Source organism: Portunus trituberculatus, chromosome 16 (assembly GCF_017591435.1).
Source record: "Portunus trituberculatus isolate SZX2019 chromosome 16, ASM1759143v1, whole genome shotgun sequence".
In the NCBI taxonomy this organism is placed as follows: Eukaryota; Metazoa; Arthropoda; class Malacostraca; order Decapoda; family Portunidae; genus Portunus; species Portunus trituberculatus.
Window position 1 is genome coordinate 6,061,884 of NC_059270.1, and position 21,514 is coordinate 6,083,397.

At 38.2% G+C, this 21,514-nt stretch overlaps 1 protein-coding gene across 15 annotated transcripts in view; it reads left to right on the plus strand.

The window, feature by feature from the left end:
- Window positions 1-21,514, plus strand: part of LOC123504660 (putative uncharacterized protein DDB_G0291608) — a 78,026-nt gene that overhangs the window by 19,361 nt on the left and 37,151 nt on the right. For 8 of the 15 annotated variants that reach the window (XR_006674900.1, XR_006674903.1, XR_006674901.1 and 5 more), the window contains exons 9-10: window positions 6,498-6,771; window positions 12,191-12,391. Coding sequence is in view for 5 of the 15 variants with exons in the window: in XM_045255407.1 (XP_045111342.1) it covers window positions 6,498-6,771; window positions 12,191-12,337 (421 nt within the window). In the remaining 10 variants the exon portion in view is untranslated. The other 7 variants (XR_006674904.1, XR_006674905.1, XM_045255407.1 and 4 more) reach the window with 7 other exon arrangements.

Here is a 21,514-nt window from a genome sequence, read left to right on the forward strand (position 1 = left end):
CTCTCTCTCTCTCTCTCTCTCTCTCTCTCTCTCTCTCTCTCTCTCTCTCTCTCTCTCTCTCTCTCTCTCTCTCTCTCTCTCTCTCTCTGTACATATGAATTGCATTGGGCTTGCTGTGCCTTTTTCATCCCTTGGAGGTGCAGTCAAAGACAAATGTCATGTCAAAGCTTGGTTAAAACATGTGGTAAAGGGTTAACCTTGCTATGCTGTCTGCTGTGCATCACAGGAACGGTTGGTAGCTCTGTCAAGAAAGTCTTGATACTTTACACACTTCTTGTGTCATAACAGTTCATGTCTTCATGAGTATGGCATTCTCAGATATATTCCTGTTATTTTTTAACCACTTGTCTTTTTAAAGGAATGGGTTTCATTACATTTGCTGAACTGTAAGACTTTCCCACATGGCACACAGCATTAACCATATCTATCACAGGATATGAACTGGAGAAATAAGTTCACAAGTAAAGCAAGCCTTTATTGCACCTAGAAATAAATATTTCCTTGTTTTTTTTTAAAGCCATTATCTAGTTGATGGCAGATATGAAACTTTAAACCTATATCTGAACAGTAGGTTAAGGAATTCATGCTTGCCAAATGTTAATGTGTAACCACATTCAAGTTTTCATAATGTTTGACTAGTTACAATTCATTTTTAGACAAAACCTTGACATGACTTTTTGTCTTTAACTGTACATCTAAGTAATATTCAATTATATGTCATGTGTTCTAAAGTATTTAATGGCTACAGATCCTATTGCTTCAGTTATCATTGCTTTCAGAATTTTTTAGATCTCAAACCACACACCTTCACACACCCTAATAAAAACTCAAGTGGCAAATGTCTGGCAAGCATGTCCATGGTGTTGGACTATATCTCCATATCCATCTGTAAGGATAATATGTATTAAAAAAATTATGAAAGGAATACACATTAAAGTTCATGTCTGAATGAAAAAAAAAAAGGTCTAGGCAGTGGCTATAAGTGGGCCTAACAGTTTTTGTAATTTATATATGTTTTGCCATAATTTATGAGATCTTTAACCATTTCATTGAGTTTTTGAAAATCTAGATAACTTGCAAAAACTAATTGTTCTATATTTTTTTATGGGGAAGAAAGAAGATAAGCCATCTATTTTGGTTCCTGCTTTGCACTTGTAAAGATGATTTCTTTACATTTGAGCTATGCTTTTCATAATCAGTTGATACATGAAAATATTTAACAGTTACAGCTTTGGTTCCAAATGACCATAATTAACATGACATCACAAATGACTATCTTCATGAATGGACATGTTTATTCATAGAGCTCATACACAACTGTCAATTATATTCACCTGAATTCATCTTTTTAGACAAAGAAATGTCTGCCATAACTTTTAAGAGAATAGAAAGCGCATGTTTCCTATTTGGTTCAATCTTTCTTCTATACTATGAAAAATCTATGAAATTTTGTGCAGTGGTAGTATTGTGACCAGTGGACCAGTGAGACAAACTAAGGGCAAGGTTGAGAACATACCAAAATATTGCTATCAGTTGAGTACATTGTATATGTACTTTGCAAACATCAGCTATCAATGTTCAATTTTGAACTTGTTGAGCCACTCATTGACAGCTTCCCAGTTTTAGAACCTAACTGTCATGAAAAAAAAAAAAAAACAAGGAATAAGTAAACGTCAATTGTGTGTTTCAAGATGATTTTTTTTTGTGTGTGTGTGTGTGTGTGTGTGTGTGCGTGCGTGCGTGCGCGCACTTGCGTGCCTGTGTGCGTGTGCGTGCATGTGTGCGTACGTGTGTGCGCCTGCGCATGCATGCATGTGTGTGTGTGTGTGTGTGTGTGTGTGTGTGTGTGTGTGTGTGTGTGTGTGTGTGTGTTGTTACCTAGTTGTATTTACCTTGTTGTATTTACCTAGTTGTATTGTACAGCATTCGAGTGGGAGCGGGGCTCATGGTGTCCTGTCTATATCTCCACTTATCTAATTTTTCTTTAAAGTTATGCACATTATGTGCTGCAACAACTTTATCACTCAATGCATTCCACTTTTCCACTGCTCTATGTGGAAAACTGATTTTTCAAATATCCTTCACACACTACCTCATCCTGATCTTTGCATGTCCTCTTGTCCTTTCTGTTTTTTCTGTCACCAGCACCAGGTCTTGTGTGTCTATCTTTTCAATGCCACTAGCTATTTTATACAATGTTATTAGGTCTCTTTCTCTTCTATCTTGTAAGATTGGCAGTCCCATTTCCTTCAGCCTTTCTTCATATGTTAGGTCTTTTAGTTCTGACACCATCTTTGCATCTATCCTTTGAATCCGTTCTAATCTTCTTATATCCTTTTTTAAGCTTGGCGACCACACCGCTGCTGCATATTCCGACTTTGGATGTCTCATATTCGTTTTAATTTATTTCATCATATTCTTATCCGTGTATTGAAATGCCATCCTAATATTAGTCAACATTTTATACGTTGTTCCAAATATTTTACTTATGTGTTTTTCGGGGCTCAGAATTTCTTGTATAACCACTCCCAGATCTTTTTTCTCTTTAGTCTTCATTGTTTGTTCCTTTCCCATCAAATAGTTCCATACTGGTCTTCTCTTACTCTTTCCTAATTCCATTACGTGACATTTCTTGGCATTGAATTCTAACTTCCACTTCTTACCCCACTCATAAATTTTGTCTATATCTTCCTGTAGCAGCAAACAGTCTTCATTATCAGCAAGCAAATTAATATAACTGGTCACTCTTGGTTCTTGGTATCAGAGACCAGCGCTGCACTGCTAGACTTGGTATAGCAATGCTAGAGGGGTAGCGAAGGAGATTGACCATATCATTGTTAGTACTCATTGGAGGATCCTCCAGAACTGCAGGTTTTCTCGAAGTGCTGAGTTCTTTGCGACGAGATTGACCATATCATTGTTAGTACTCATTGGAGGATCCTCCAGAACTGCAGGATTTCTCGGAGTGCTGAGTTCTTTGCGACTGATCACAGGCTTGTTGCTATACTCAAGCTGCATGTCAAGTCCAGAAAACCTCCAAGATGTGACCACACTGTGTTTCATCTTGAGAAACTGAAGGACTTGACATGTGGCCAAGAGTATGCTGTGAGTCTCCAATCAGTTTGGAGTGCTCGACACCATTGAGGACCCGGTAGAGCTATGGGATACCTTCAAATGTGAGACTTGAGACTGCCAAGGAATGCGTTGGGGAGCGCCCAAGGTCATGGAGTTGCTTTGTCTCGGTAGAGACATTGGACAATATTGAGGAGAGTCATGCTGCCAGACTTGCTGGGAGCCGTGACCAGTACAGGGCTTTGTCACGTAGGACTAGAGCTCTCCTGAGGAGAGACAAGGAGATGTATGTCAGGGATCTCGCTGAGGATGTAGAGTGTCATTTAAATGCTAATGACCTCCGACCTGCCTATCAAGCCCTGAAGAAACTGAAGATGCTGGATGCTGATCCACCTTTGATGAAACTGCACCCTTCATTGATGATGTCAAAGAGGCTGTGGCAAAGTTGAGGGGTGGAAAGGCAGCTGGCATCTGTAACATCAGTGCAGAGCTGCTCAAACCAGTGGGTGAGACCATGATCCGTGGGTTACATGCTGCCTTGACTGCTGTATGATATTCAGGTACCATTCCCCCTGACTGGAAAAAGGGGTTAGTCATTCCTGTCTGGAAGGGGAAAGGGGACTGTTAGGACTGTAACAACTACCACAGTATAACACTGCTCAGTGTACCAGGCAAGGTGCTTGCTCATTTGCTGTTGATGCATATCCGCAGTCACCAGCTGAAACACAAGAGACCTGAACAGTCTGGGTTCATGCCCGGTAAGTCAACACCTGACCAGATCCTAGTGCTTTACATACTGGTGGAGCCCCGACATGAGTTTCGACAGGGGGTTGCTTACAGCCTATGTCGATCTCAAGAAGGCATTTGATTCAGTCAGTGCATTGAGAGACACTCTGGGATCTTCTGTGTCTCTGTGGGATTCCTGCAAGGATTATTGGTTTATTAACTGGCCTCTACTCCAGGACTGTGAGTGCTGTGAAGTGTGGAGGGGGCATGTCCAGCTTCTTCCTTGTGAATACAGGAGTGAGGCAGGGATGCATGCTTGCTCCATCACTTTTCAACATTTGCATGAACTGGGTACTAGGCAGAGTTGTAGACCAAAATCATTGTAATACTGAGATTATAGATCTTGTTTTTGCTGATGATGCAGTAATCTTTGCTGAGTCACTGGAGGTTCTGGTAATGGCTCTAGAGGCACTGCACAAGGAGGTGAAGCCCCTGGAACTCCAGATTTCCTGGCCCAAGACCAAGGTTCAGGTGTTTGGAGGCTTACTGGATGAAACAGTACAGTCTGTCCATGCGTGTGGTGAGGACATTGAGATCTTGGAAGGTTTCACATACCTTGGTAGTGTAGTGCGTAACAACAGTGGGTCGAGCCAGGAAGTTGTACGGCAGATTGGCCTGTCTTATGGCGTTATGGACTTGCTCAACACGAGTATTTGGCGTTGTCAGTACCTGTGCAGACGGACAAAGATTTGGATCTTCAGGTCGCTGGTGATCCCTGTCATACTCTACGGTTGTGAGACATGGACACTGAACACTGATCTGAAGAGGTGAATTGATGTCTTTGGTACTATGTGTCTTCGCAGGATCATGGGGTACCTGCTGGTATGACTTTGTGTCAAATCAGTGATTGCTCCATGAGACTGATTCAAGGCCAATTACCAGCATAGTCCATCAATGCCAACTGTGACTATATGGGTATGTGGCACGCTACCCAGAAGCTGATCCTGCATATCAGGTTGTCTCCGAAAAGGATAACCCAGCATGGAGGAGGCCAAGGTGACGTCCACAGAACTCATGGCTGCGGCAAGTCAATGCCTCTTGCTGGGAGTTACTTGGCATGGGAAGGAAGTCTGCATGGAGACTCGCTAGGCGTGACCACCTGGAGTGGTGCCATAGGGTAAACGAGGCAATGTGCCCCCTGGCGTATGCCTCCCATGATTGATGATTGATTGACATATGCTGTGTTATGCCTTAGTTTGCAGAAAAAAAAAAGACATGTTAGTTGTGTGTAAAGGGAACTGCTTTCCTGGGTAGGCTTCCATCTGTTTCCTGTAAGGCTTTGACTGAGTACATTGTACACAAAAAAATTATCACAATTTCACATTGTTCCACTGTAGTATGTAGCAAGCTGATGAGGAGGAGGGAGATGGAGGCCCACCCAGGTGAGCAGTTTTGGCTACACACGTTATACATTTATTTCTTGCAAAATTAAGCAAATCAGAGCATAAGTGTGTGTTAAAGTATTTTTTGACTATATTAAACATTAAAATGTGCCTTACTGTGTAACACAGTCAGTAGCACAAGTACAGACCTCATCTGCTAAACTGTTTCAAATGCATCAGATTTTCACTTGTAAGTTCACAAACGTGTTGATTAATTTCATAAATATTTAGATACAATTTAGCATTTTTTTTTAGCATTCTTACTATCATTTGGTATTGAATGCAGGCTGTATGCAGGCAGCATCCATGGAATAGTTAGAATTTCATGTCTCATCTTTTTAAATTTCATTAAAAGAGAAAATTACACTAACAAGTATTACGTTAACCACTTCAGTACTGGACGCTTTTTTACTTTGAGTTTTGAGTATGATTAGAAGTTTTTATTGACATTAGGAAGGGTTTATGGAGGTCACAAGATTAATGGCCAGAGTCGTCACTTTTAATCCCCACATAAGTTTCTGAAGCTGTAAAAATTCACCAAATAGTATCCAGAATGAATATGGAAATATGTCATGGTACTCAAAGGGTTAATGGTTTTGGGATTGAGTAAAACTTAAAGAAAAAATGTGCATTGGTTTTAATTTTTTATACACATCTACATTTTTAAATGCAGATAAAGAAAGCCTGTCGGTGTGTTGAGAAACTGCATTGAATAGTGTAATTCTGTATTAAGATCGTGTATGTATGATTTACTTGACGTATGGTGTTCCCTTTCTTGTCAACACTCAATGTTGTGTTTCAAAGCTTCTTTTTGGAGAATTGCAGGCCTCCAGAACATTATGATTTGTGCATTATTATGATATTCATTTAGCTAGTAATACTGTGCATGCTGTGCATCAAATCAAGAAGGATGATTTCATAATTTCATATTTACATACATTTCCTTAACATATCAGGCCATCAGTCTGGATACTCAAAATTTATAGCTTAGTTATGCAGTACCTATACTAATTTGAAAGTAAGATGTAAATTTATTAGTCATAATTTCTAGTTATGAATTTACAGTTCTTTACTTTCTTTCTTCTATTAAATATTCCACCAATTCTATCTGTGAAAGGATTCAAAGTATATTATATTAATCAATTCATACTCACTTTCTTGACTGATGAACATTTAGCAAAAAGCTGCTCATTCACTCATCAACACATGAGTTCTTGTTATAACAAGATATAAGAACAAAGACTGATGGTGTTCCAGGTGGGCTGGTCTGGAGGGCTTGACCACAGCAGGTGAGAGGCCAGGAGGAGGGGAAGATGAAGGACTAGCAGGGACAAGCAGTATCTCTCCCACCTGCTCACCCCAGTACCGGCGACACTCAACAGACACTACTCATTTGGCACCCCTCCATCCCCACCATTTAGCTGCCACCTCCACCACCACCCGTGGTACTGCTGCTGCTGCTGCTGCCGCTGCTGCCACTACTGCTTCTGCCACAATATCCAAGACACGAAGTACAGACAACATTGCTCAGGTAAGGGCCAGCTCATATGTTATGTTACATGGTGGAAGTAAGAACTATAGTGAATAGATACAAATTAGGAGACACAATGAGATTGATTTTCTTCTATAAGACAATATTCATGATCTGTAGAGGATCAAAATGATAGGAAAATTATTTATTCCAGCAGCAGTGGTGTTGACTGGTCTTCCAAAGGTTTAGCTTTGTGCCCTCTCTTGTGTCATAATCCATATCTGTATCCTTTCTAGCTATTCTGTATTCTACATTGAAGTGGTGTTTGACTAAAGAGCTCACCCCTCACCATTTTTCTTTTTCTCCCAAGAGGTGGTAGAAATTCACAAGCATGACCTTGATTTTGATACCAAAAGCAGTTGCTTGGTTATTTGCAGATTAAGTGGCAACTAGCACAGAGTTTGCTCTACTCCAATTATATAGAAAGGACTCAGAAACTGTCTAGTTTTGACTGAGGGATTGGATGTTGTGTGACCCATGTGGTTTCCATTTGATGTAGTTCTAGCATTGCTGAGGCCTGCTGTGGATAAGTTAATTTTCAGCAACTCAAACCATGATGGCCTTGATATGAGTGGATGATGTGTGAAGAAAATGTTTTAGTTTCAGGATATTTAGACATTTAAATCAAACCAGCCATTGTACAGTGGTTACTGCTGATGTAAAGCTACCATTTCACTGGCACATTTTCCATCTATTCTCTTCATCAACTCCTGGTTCTGTCAACTTTTGCTTTGTTTCTTCATCTTTTTCTGTCTATTGTGAAATGCAAGTGAATGTCTTCATGAAGGAGGATTGTCATCAACTTCTGTTGTCTAATCAAAATCCAGATATATAATATATACTGAGTCAACAACATTGTTTGTTTTTTAAATGTAATTAGATAGATTTTAAATAAAGAAAAATATAAAATCACTTAATATCACATTTTGTTGCACTTAACTTGTGGATATATAACAGCAAGCAGTGGCTTGCATGATAGATGTCTACACGTTTGGAAGCTCTCTGTTTCTCTACTCTTGCATACTGTATTCGATTACAAGTTGTTTGGCCATTTTTGTTTACTGTTGATGAAAGCACAGATAAATGGCTTCACTTATAATGCAACACACTAAAGATATTGTCTTTTTTCACTAAGTTGGTGGAAAAATTTGGCAATAGCATGTACAGTGTTCCCATACTTAATTACAGTTTGACACTCATGGCTTTATATATATATATATATATATATATATATATATATATATATATATATATATATATATATATATATATATATATATATATATATATATATATATATATATATATATATATATATATATATATATATATATATATATATATATATATATATATATATATATATATATATATATATATATATATATATATATATATATATATATATATATATATATATATATATATATATATATATATATATATATATATATATATATATATATATATATATATATATATATATACCCTCTGTTAAGGAATTCATAATAACACTGTAGACTTTGTCTACCAACTGATGATTGCATCCCTATATAATCCAATTTGACACTCCATCAGGACCTGAGGCTTTCCTTATATCTTGTTCTTTGATTATTTTCTTCACTTCTACTGACACTTGGATTTTCTGAACACCATCATTTATTTCCATGGGTGTTTGACATTGAAAATCACTTTCTTTTCTAAAGACTTGAGTGGAAGCAGTTGTTCATTACTCTTGCCATCTCTTCTGTGTCTTCATATATTTCATTGTTGAATTTTAATTTGCTTGTTTCTCCTTTTTTTTTTCAGCTTCCCAATAACATATCTATACGTGCACAATGATTTAGGCTGGTCCTTACATTTGTCCACTGTATCTTTCTCATAGTTCTTCTGTTCCATTTTCAGAATCTTGATGTACTCATTACTTTTCTGTTCATTGTCCAGCCAAAGATTACATATTTTATTTCTTTGCCATCTATTCCAAGCTTTCTCTCTTTTTATCCTTATTAGTTCACATATTATGTTAAGCCACTGCTTGTGTCTAGACTTGTTAATTTTCTTGATTGGTATATGTATCCTTATTCCTTCATTGTACTTTTCTATTAGAATTCTACACCCATCGTTAGTTTTTCCCATTATATAAAAGATTGGTCATAGTATTTCCTTAGTTTTACAAAATTAGCTCTACTGTAATTGTATCTCCTATCTTTATAATCTTCACTTTTTGTTTCCTCCTGTCTGCCCTTCAGCCTGAATTTGAGTAACACATGATTACTCTTCCCAAGTGAACTTTTATACACTAATACCTTGACTTACGAATGCATCTAGTTACGAATTTTCGAAGTTATGAGCTGAGATTTGGACAATTTCTTTCCTCTACTTACAAATCAAAATCCAAGTTACGAATACTCATAGTGACGCTGGCGGCACAAACTGCATTGTTCGTACAGCATCATGCAATCCTTTACGCATCTCACTCATTCAGTTCTTGGCGCCTCTCATTGTGTAAACATCACTCTCTCTTATCTCTCGTGCTGTGCTTCTTTATTTGTGTTATTTTGTGCTTTATTTTGCTTTAACCTGTGCGCTGCCGGCCACTTTAATCCTAAACTAACCTGTGGTGCCGGCCAATTTTGTATATTTTTTTATGCATTAAAAAAAATCCTAAATCATGTAGGAATAATGAAAGCATGCAAAAAAGTTGCCTTAGAATGTAAAAAAAGTAAAAAAAAAAAAAAAATCATCACTTATAGGTAGGCTACTAGTACGTTAGTAGTGGTTGGTATATTTTTATCACACCACCACTTCGCTGATGAATAGTGGGCTTCCTCATATGCATTTGCTTGTGTGGTTGCATATTTTTAACTGTATTTGCCATAGTCTTTGTCATGTACTGAATCATCATCAGGCATGTTTGATAACATTTCATCATTATCAAAGCCAAGTAACTCAGAAAATCTGGTCGTCACTCAACCCACAGCAACGTACTGTGATTGCTTCCTACAGTGGTTGTACAAGTTCTGACATGATCGTTGCCGAGGCCACTCAAGGAGCTTACCAAAAAAACTAACACATTCAGTGCCTAGGGTGGAGTTTGGAGTACAAGTAGTGTGTTTTTTATAAAATTATTTTGACAAATAAACATGCTAGAATTTTTTTTTAGGTTGCCGCCATGAATGTACATTGGTGGCACTGACTGGGTATGCTAGATGCTGTAAATTTATGGCATTGGCACTGGTAATTATGGCCTCTTAAAAACTCAAGTGCTAGTGCAAGTGATGATAAGAAGAAACGTAATGTAATTAGTATTGAAACAAAGCTTGAAATCATTGAAAAACATGAGAGTGGTGTGAGTGTGATTGATTTGTCTCGGCAATATGGCAAACCCTCTTCAACAATTTGTACAGTTCTCAAACAGAAAGATGTGTTAAAGTCAGTGAAACTTTGGAAAGGTGTAATCATTTTGTCCAAGAAAAGAACAGGTATTCATGATGAGATGGAAAGGCTTCTGTTATTGTGGATTAAAGAAAAAGAAATAGCAGGTGACATAATTACTGAAACAATTGTTTGTGAGAAAGCCAGCACCATTTTTAGTGACTTGCACAGAGATCAAGCTGAGCAGGAGGGTGAGAGCTCAACTGAGCAGGCTGATGCATTTAAGACCTCTCGTGGATCATTTACTACATCAATATTTACATTTTTTAATCTATTTATCATATCTGCATGTTATTACATTAATTATTATAGACATTATAACGTTATTTAGGCAGGTTTGGGTGATTTTTTGAAGGGTTGGAGCAAATGAATGGATTCTTATTTCTTATGGGAAATATTGCTTCAGCTTATGAATTTTTCACGTTACGAGCCCAGATTGAGAACGAATTAAATTCGTAAGTCGAGGTATAACTGTATTCTAAATTTTTAAGTATCTCCAGTTCCTTGATAAACACTCAGTCCAATTGTGACATTTTATTGATTTCCTTTATATCTTGTGTTGCCTTTCTCCCATTGAATTAAGATATTGTCTGCTGTCAGATTCAGTAGTTTGTCCCCAGGATGTTTCTCCTCCCACACTGGTGAAATCCTCCCAAGATATCTCATTACGTACAATTAAAGTCTCCCATGACTGTTATGCTTTTACTCATCTCAGTTAATCTCCATAAACACTCTTTTGTATAATTTAATGTATTTCTATATTCTTCACTTCCCCATGAGTTGGTTTGGGTGGGACATAGACAATAGCAGAGTCCCTCTTTCTTTCTCCTTGAATTCTCACTCTTACTTTCAACACTTCAGCACTACTTTCTCCACTAGTTATTTCATCCACTTACAACTCTTTCTGTACAATTAACATCACTCTTCCTCCTTTTTACTGTTTCTCTATTTGTCTTCAATATATTTTATCTATTTTGCCCAATGTTCAAGGATTCCAATCTTTCATATAACTTAAGTCTCGGTTATCCCACAATACCAGGTTTGTTGTCTCTTAAATAATCATTTAACTCCAGTAGTGCTGTTAATTTACCATTTACATTTGTGTATGCAACTTTTCATATTCTTCTTCTTCTACTGTTATATTTATTTTCCTTTTGCTCTACCTCCTTGTATACCATTTTTTTAATTTCATTTCTTTGACTTTCCAGTAAAAGGTCATCTTTTCTGCTGTTCTACTTAAATTTATTTCTTTAGCTGTTTCTCATAGCTAACTGAGTTTAGCTCTTTCTTCTTCGTTTAGGTCACATCCCAATCATATTTTTTTATAGGCTTCTTTCCTCACCAGCTTCCAGGAAGCTGCCAGAAATTCATCACTCAGGCTCTTACTTCCCTCTTCATCATCATTCACCTCCATCACTAATTTCTCAGCTTGTTTTTTTCTCATATTCCTTTCTTTCATGCCTAAATGGTATAACTTTTTCCTTTAAACCCAAAACGACAACACATTTCTTCTTTTCTATTGTATCTCTAACCAAATTATCTTTTTCCTTTTTCTTGGCAACATTCTGTTCTCTTTTCTAAGCTGACTATTCTATAATCTATAATTTTCTTTTCATTGACAAACTTTGCTCAAGTCATCATAGTTTTTCCTCAAAATTTTAGTATTTGCTTTCATAACTTTTATTATCTTTTTCCACTGTTTTTAGTCTGAACATCAACTCTCGAACCACATCCTCCATTTGTATTACTTGTCTCTGCAGAAAGTCCTTGTTGAATGTTCATCACATCTATCCTCATATCTGAATCCTGAGAAGTCATTCCTTGCTGATTCAACTTTGCCGCTTGGTGTGAACAAACCTGCCATTGCATCATCCTTTTAATGTTCCAAAAGAGGGAGTATATTTTGTCAAACCTTGACAGTACTCCAAATGAACCTCTATGATAAGTGGCGCCAGTGGTGTTTACAGCACATTTTCTGGCACAGGTGCGTGCTGGAGGGAGCTGCCAAGGAAGTGGTCCAGGAGGAAGCTGTCTAGATTCCAATCTTCAACACCTCCTTCTCCTCAACTCCCTTCTGCCAGCTTCATCTCCTCCTTCCCCAACTTCACAATACTCCCTTTTCACATCATGAGGATGCCCCAATCACAGTAGCATGCAAGCTACTGATCACTGGTATTCCAACAAGGTACGTGTTCTTATGAGATGTGCTGGCATATAGCCTTATCACCATGGTTTCTAACATTTTGACTTTCTTTTTGTGATTGGTTTAGTCCATGGTAGCTGGCTCTGGAAGGCAACTGGACCACTTAATTTTCTATGAATATTTAGTTTGATTTACATTTTGATGGACTGCATATTTAATCTCTTTAAATTCTCTGTAGGTCCTAATGGCTGGTCTTAAGTTACATCCTAGCATGTAGGAGGCTGTAGAGACCATCATTCATCTTGATTACTTAGGTGTGATATCAGGTACTCTGATTCTTGATAAAAGCCTTCAGCTATATTGTAGCTGAAATTTGTATTATGTAGGCCTCTTGCTTCATCAAAGCAGTTAATCAATATACATTGACTGTGAAAGATGTTAAAAGCTAAGTAAAAAAGTATGCAGCTATGGCTGACACATGTTTAAACAGCACTGAAATGCAATGCCTTGATTTTTTTTTTAGATTCTGAAGCCATGTGGTTAGTGATTGGGGAAATTTCCTTGGGAAAATCAAAATATTACAGTATGATTAGACATTAGTGGTGGCAAAAATTTGTCCAATCATTTCATACATTGCTTGGTTGTATGTATTTATTTATTTATTTATTTATTTATTTTTTTTTTTTTTTGCCACAAACCTAAAATCAAGTTATTGTTTACTCTCTCAAGTGGAGTGTTCTTGTGATGCATGCTGTGTCAGGCATAGAATGATGCATCAGTGCAGCTAAATTGACAGGCTTGTGAGTCCCTCCACTCAGTGAGAGTATGTGTTTTATGTTTAAATTCCTGTCTATGACAGGTTTTTTGGCCCAGCCAATCATAAATTTTGCAACCATTTAGTATATAAAATATTCCTTCATAGGATAATGCTGAATATGTATTGATAATAATTGTCTCTTTGTTACAGAGATTCCTTTATAGAGAATAATTTTCAGTGTTGATAAAACTGATCTTATATTGATATAGATAAAAATTGTTTTCCATAAGATTATATAGTGTCATTGTGTCACTAAGAAATGTTTGTGTGTATCTTGTGTAAAGAGCCATATTAATTAGTGTTTAAGCTTCATATAATCCCCTTTTTGTGTACTGTTGTTATATTAAGTTTGAGAAGTAGTTGTGTTTCTGGCAGACACATTCTAACATGTGAAAGTGTGAGTATTGATTCAACATTGTTTTGGAGAGTTATCATTTAAGACTCCAAGTAATTTGGTGGCTGGAGACACTTAATTCTTTGTACTTGTGCAGCATCCTACCAAGATTTAAAATTTTTCCTAGTGAATTGCAAATATGAATGTGATACATAAACCTTGAAGCAAATATTCTCCATCCATCCTTTCATTTATGATGTCACAAACATATTCAACAAGAATTGCATAAAATATGGATAATGGTTCCCTCAATATTGAAAACAACTCTTGAACCATGAACCAAGCAGATTTATCTGATCTGACCTCTTATGTGTCATTAGGAAGAGAGAGAGAGAGAGAGAGAGAGAGAGAGAGAGAGAGAGAGAGAGAGAGAGAGAGAGAGAGAGAGAGAGAGAGAGAGAGAGATTTATAACTGTATTGTTGTAATAATGTACACAACAAGGGAGGAGGTTGGGTTATGCCGACCACCCCCTAAACATGGTGCAAAGAAATCTTAGGTTTCAGTCAGGAAGTGGAGCACATTCCGTGGCATGTCTGGCACTGGCGTCCCTACCTCTCTGTACCACCACCACAGGAGCCAGATGGTGGTAGGTCTTTTTCTAACAACAGTTGTCACTGTTCCCTCAGAGCTAATGTCTTATCCATTGATGCCACTAAAGCCTCTGGCTTCTCAGGCAGCAGCAGGAGAGGGGCACTGCCACAACATGCACAGCAGGGGCTGACATAACACTGGCAGCCTGCTCCTTCTCGACTCTGTCCATGATTTCTAAGTCCAACTCCAGACCTGCCTTCTCAGAAGGGGAGTGCAGTTTAGCACAGGCCAGGCTGGTAGGGGTGGGGGCTGGACTGGGGCAGTCACTGGCTGCGGCTGAGGGATGGCTGGCATATGCTGGGACGAAGGCTGGACTGGGGCAGACACTAGCTAGTGCCATAGGCTGGCTGGCTGGTTATTGGAGGCAGGCTGAAGCGATGGCTGGAGCAGAGGGCTCACTGTGTGTAGCTCTTGCTCCAAGGCAGTGACCCTCACATTCAAGTCCCTGACCTTGGCCTGGATTTCAATCAGGAGCTGAAACATGTCTTGGAGGGTCACAGGCAGGCCAGTCTGTGGTGCAGGGACTGCAGCTGCAATGGTAGGTTGATGCACCCTACCCACAGGAGTAGAGACAGGGACAGATCATGCAGGGATGCCACAGAACTCCTGACATCTGATCTTTTTAAGATTTCCAATTGGGGCAGAGAAAATGTAGTAGTTTTCAATGCCTCAAAAACTCAATTCCTCCATCTATCAACTCGACACAACTATCCCCTCTTCAGTGACACTCAACTCCCTCCCTCTTCCACACTGAATATCCTCGGTCTGTCCCTTACTCATAATCTTAACTGGAAACTTCACATCTCATCTCTTGCTAAAACAGCTTCTATGAAGTTAGGTGTTCTGAGACATCTCTGCAAGTTTTTCTCGCTCCTCCTACTGCTAACTCTGTACAAGGGCCTTATCTGCCCCTGTATAGAGTACTCTTCGCATGTTTGGGGGGGTTTCCACTCACACAGTTTTACTAGATAGGGTGGAATGAAAAGCTTTTCATCTCATCAACTCCCCTGCTCTGACTAACTGTCTTCAGCCTCTTTCTCACTGCTGTAATGTTGCATCTCTTTCTATCTTTTATCACTATTTTCATGCTGACTGTTTTATTGGTTTTGCTAACTGCATGCCTACCATTCTCCTGTGGCCTCACTGCACAAGGTTTTCTTCTTCCTCTCATCCCTATTCTGTCCAACTCTCTAATGCAAAAGTTAACCAGTACTCTCAATCATTCATATACCTTTCACTGGTAAACTCTGGAACTCGCCTCCTGCATCTGTATTTTCGACTTCCTACGACTTGTCTTCTTTTAAAAGGAGGTATCAAGGTATTTGCTCCCTAATTTTGGCTGACACTTTACCTCTTTGTAGAGAGCCAGCACTCAAGTGAGTTTTTTTTTTCTTTTTTCTTTTTTTTTTTCTTGGCTAGCCCTCTTTCCCACATAAAAAAAAAAAAAAAAAAAGTCCTGGGTGGGGCAGGTGGCAGTGTGACAGGCATGGGAGGTTAAGCTGCTCCAGACTGAGCTGCAACAGCTGTGTTAGGTAGGGGCAGGAATGCTGAAGGCTAGGTGGCTGGCAGAGGCAGGGCAGAGAAAACATACTAGGATGGGGCACCATTCTTCCAGGCATTGTGTTTTGGAGGAGGGGCAGGCCAGAAGACCACTATAGAGGGGCTGACAGTGGTGCTTTGGGTCTCAGGCTCCTTGATGGACCTGGACTTGGCAGGGTAGTAGTGGAAAGTGGCATTGTGCTCACTCCCACAGTCGCAACAAAGCAGGACAGATCTTTTCCAGGCAGCAGGAAGAAAGATGACCCCCAGAACAGTACCTGCAGTGCAGCACCAATTTGTGCTTTTAATGTTGATGCCCGAAATGACAGAAGTGGCCACACAGGTCAAGCTTAGGGGTATACAGGCTGACACAGAAGTGGCTCAGGCCGAGGAGGTGTACTGAACTGAGCATGGTCCCTTCAACGAGGCCCAGGAGCTGAATACAGAGTTCACCAGCAACAGCTCGCCTTCTGAGCCAAAGGAAGGCCTCTGGTGTAGCAAGAAAGTCAACATTGATGGTGGTGGACATGCCATGAATAATGACCATCTGTTGCTGGGCATCGGGGTCCGCTGGGGTCAGGATGAGGCCGAGGAAGCCCTCCATCATCAGCATGGCTGCATCAGCCCAAGGATTGGCTGTCAGGTATGGCGTGCTCCTACCTTCCTTCATGATTGGCTCCAATGACGGGTGTTGCTTAAGGAGCGCCATGAACCACTCATTGAATTGGGCTTGGGCCAGAGTCTTGCCATGCCCCTTGGGAAAGAGAAAACGGCGATGAGAAGCGCTTGGCTGAGGCAAAGAAGGGCGAGAGGCAGTGTCTGTATCCATGCTGTCCTGCATTCCTGGAGGCAGGGATGGCAAGTCTATAGCAGTGGGATGTGTATGGCCCTTTGTCAGGTCAGGTCAAGGGAAGCCATGTGGTCTGCATCAGGAACACAAAGGCTTTCCATCCCACCAACAGGAGGTTTTACCCTCTTGTCCTAAATAATCCTCTCTCAGAGCTGGCCTGCCGCAAGACAGACGTCTTGGCTATCCAGAGGGGAGACTGTTAAGGTGTGGTCCTCAGAGATGGCCTCAACACTCCTCTTCTTGTAGGGCTTTGTTCATAAGCTCGGAGAGAGGAACAACACACCCACCAGCCAGGGGCCATGGGTGCTAACTGAGAGAGAGAGAGAGAGAGAGTTGCTCAACTCAGACCCACTCCCTCCTGCTGTACTAAAAGTTACCCTTTAAAGGTATCAGGAAGGATGGATGTTGTGAAACAAAAAGTATGCTCTTTGTGCATATCATGCATTCAGATAGTTAAAGATGTACACTGTATGATACACTAGGTACTTGAATATCAGCTGGCAAAACAAAATGTGCCCATTTCATGATAGCCATTAGTTTATATTCATTATTTGTAAGACTATTTGGAAATTCAGTCTTCTGTTTAGAAGTCAACACACTCAGCTGAACAATGTAACAACATGACACAGCACCCTGTGTGTTGCCATCACTTGTTGTCCTGGCGGAACAACTAATTTCTCTTGTTATGAAAATCACTATGTAGGTTACCACACAAATACAAACAAATGTTCATTCAGAAGATGCTCCATGAAGAAAGTCACATACTCACTGGAATTAAAGACAAGTAATTTCTCTGTATGGTTGAATACCTTAAAGGTATAGGACATTTGAATATAAATATGCTAGGAGCTGTCCACGGGTAAGGAGGGCTGCAGTGGTTGGCATTGGCATCTCGAGAGTGTTACATTGTAAAAGTAGTCACTCTTGTGGTAATTTCTTTAGGATGCTCTGATATAGCTACACCTCATATTTGCAGAAATGAAGATCAAATAATCAGATATCTTTGTAGAAACTGATAGCTAAATTATATTGAACTCCAAAAAGCAACAGTGATCAGTTAGGAATGTGTAATAAATTTACCGTGATGCACATTCATATTCAAATGTTTTGTAACTTATAAACCTTGGTGTTAAAAGCATTTCCAAAACAGTTTGTGAGTATGTGACTTTCCTCACTCAACACTAAGGATAAATAGTAAGATCCACTTCACACTGTGTCTGCAGACTGGCATGCAAAACAGGTAATGTGGAGTGTGCTTAATTGGAGAAACATTTGTATCTGATTATAATGAGCTCTAGAAGCCAAGAAGTAATCATGTAGCATAAGTAGGTCTTAGTATTAACCCATCATGATTAACAGTAATGACAAGTAAATTAAGCATAATAACATTATAAATGATCAGGTGTGATAGGAATGAAACATAATGAAGGTCCTAACTTGAGTATAATGAGTGTATTTGTAACATGCTGAAGCCTTGAGATACAAAAGAATTTCCAATACACATGATTACATGCCATCTTTTGGTTGGCTTTGTATGGATCTCCCATTTTTTTCTTTTATGTAAGAGGAGAAACTGGTCAAGGGCAGCAAAATTTGCGATGAAAAAGGTGTACTGAACAGGGTCAAAAGAGTCAGCCAAAAGAATAATAAAAATGTCTTGAAATTTCCATCTTAAAGAGTTCAGATCATAGATAGGTGAAAATACAGAAGGAGGCAGGGAGTTCAAAAGTGTACCAAAGAAAGGGATGAATGATTGAGAGTACTGGTTAACTCTTGCATCAGAGATGGACAGAGTAGTAGTGTGAGAAAGAAGAAAGTCTTGTGCAGCAAAGCTGTGGGAGGAGGGGAGGCATGCAGTTAGCAAAATCAGAAGAGCAGTTGGTAAAAGGTAGCAAGAATTGTAACATTGTAGCAGTGAGAAAGAGACTGAAGATTGTTAGTCAGAGGAGAGGAGTTGATGAGATGAAAAGCTTTTGATTCCACCATATCTAAAAAAAAAAAAAACAGTATGAGTGGAGTCTTCCTCCCCATTAGTGAACCATATTCCATACATGGCCATTCAGATGAGGCTCCTGTACAAAGTTAGCAGTTCAGGGAGGTGAAAAAAAACTGTCAGAGGCGACTCAGAATGAAAAATTTCATAGAAGTGCTTTTAGCTAAAGAGATGTGAAGTTTCCAGTATAAATTATAAGTAAAGGACAGACTAAGGATGTTCAATATAGAAAAGAGGGACAGTTGATTGTCAATAAGTATTATAAGTTTGCTCATACTCCAATAAAAAATTTTAGAGAGATCAGAAAGCAAGCATTCTGTGACTTCCCTGTATGCTGTTTACTTTCTGAAGGAGTTTCTGGAAAGATGTGGTAAAGTGCAGATGGTATCATCAGTGTAGGAATGGCTTGGTGATTGTAAAAAGGTAAAGTTCCTATATAGTCACTGCACCTAAAAAATACTGTATTACTTTCAGCTGAAAGTAATAAAGTGTTATCAAGATTTCCTTTCACTGTGGCCTGCAATATTGATGGCTAACAGTTGGAGTCATAAGGCCTTATTAGAGTTTTTTAAAACATGCATAAAATATAAATGGTCTACCTGAGATGTTTACATATACATTTGTTTACAAAAATCTTCCTTTATATTAAAGAAATGTCTGATGTTACATTTTTTATGTAATGTGAAACACATCTAAAATTTCATGTAGTTATTGTTTATCTATCAAGTTATTGGCTTGAACAGTTTTTTTCAAATTCATAAGCTGCATTATTATTAGGCCTGGGTACACAGGGCTACACCCAACTTTTTATGTGAAACGTCTCCAACCTTAAACCAAATAGAAAAAAAAAATTATAGTAATGCTTATAATAATATTATTAATAATAGTAAAACTCAGTGATAAATAAATTACAACAAGGAGTATAGAAAAATAGCTTTAGATCTGTTAATTTCATTTGCATCATGTGATAAGTTTTTAGAATTTATCAAGTTATGATAATACATTCAGATTCCAGTGTCATTCAAACAGCAGATCCATTTCATGTTACTTGGTAAGACCACATTTTGTATTGATGAGAGAGAGAGAGAGAGAGAGAGAGAGAGAGAGAGAGAGAGAGAGGGGGTTACAGAGGTCATATTATAAAATTTCTGTAACAACACAATATAACATTCTATATTTTCAAAATCCTAAATTGGAAACTATACAATTATCTTGTGAAAATATGAATAGAGTGAACCCCCAGTTTATCATGCCATGATTTAGCTTTTATTTATCTATTTATATATATATATATATATATATATATATATATATATATATATATATATATATATATATATATATATATATATATATATAGTAGCCAAATTTTCTGCAATAAAGTGAGATTTCCAATATTTGAGAAAGTTTTGTTCCAATGAAATAATGTGTAAAAGTGAACCAGTGGTAACTGGACCATGAGAAACTGGGGGTTCACTGTATTAATGGGCCAGGATAAACCATCTCTTTGACTTGTGAGATGCTCACAGATTTTAACAAACTTGCATTCAAAGCACATCAACATATCACAGCAAACTTCTTGTAAGTAACTTGTGTTGATGTAGGATATTTGTAAGATCTCACATTTTATTGCAGAAAAATCTTATCCAGATCATACATCTCCTGTTGATGAACCAATGCTATACCTTTTTAAAGCATAAGCACTAAAACACCACAACTCCTCTTCTATTCAATTATTCTTGGATTGGCAGACTGGACTTTGACTTAACTACTGACTTGCATCTTTCTCTCTCTTAGAACCTATTATTAGGATTAATACATTTGAAAAATAACCGAAGACTTTCACAAAATTGCAGGATCACCACCAAACTGTATCACATTTGATATCAGGACTGCCATCACACTTCTCAATGTTGGTCACTGTTGCTTCATTCCTCAAGACAAGCAGCTTCTTTTTTTCTTTAAAGCTTGCAACAAAAAATTGTCACTGCCATAGGAAAATAAATTACATCTGATGAGATATGTCAGTAAAAAGTGGTTGGCAATCCTGATATCAACCTTAACTTTCATCTGTGGCTTAGCAGTCACAGGTAAAAATGTGATGTAACTGTAATGATTATGATGATTATTGATAATAGTAAAATGTGTCAAAAGCCACCAAATTTCAGTCTGGTGCTGGAATAACCAAACTTAATGTTGTAGGAAATGTTTACTTATGGTCATCGCTGGTAGCTTTAAGAACGTGTGTATATGTGCGTGTGTGCATTTGTGTGTGTGTGTGTGTGTGTGTGTGTGTGTGTGTGTGTGTGTGTGTGTGTGTGTGTGTGTGTGTGTGTGTGTGAGAGAGAGAGAGAGAGAGAGAGAGAGAGAGTATATGGTAATGGTTTGTCAAGGCATCAGTCCTCTTCTACCATACAATGAAGGAAGGTCAGAGTTCAGGCATGATAATTTTGGGGCAATAGCCATATCAGGCACCTTCCAAAATAATGCATGTTATAAACAGTAGTAGTAATAATAAATAATGATAGTATGTCAACATCTTGCTGTGACATCAGTACTTTTTGTAGACCATGACCAAATGGAATTTTCATAATTTATAGAAATAAAATTTAATTTATGTTTATTCTTGCTTAAATCATAAGAAGAAACATTAAAAAAAAAAAATATTTAAAAACATGCAGTACAAAAATTTACTGTTGTGTATATGAAGTGATGTTGGTTGCCCTATATTTCTTTTCAACCTTAACTTTGACCTAACCTAACTGGCAACCCAGATGATTCATATTTGTCAGTTTATCTGTCTGTTGTCTGTCTTTCAAATCTTAACTAACATTCATCTAAGACTTAAGGAAGGTGTAGATAATGGGTGGAATGGTTTATTGAAGGTATAGAATTTGGAAGGTACTGAAGAATTTGAATAAGTTGTTTGGAGAGGTGAAGTTGTGATAAGTAAGATGTAAGTTTTGGAATGAGAATTGTA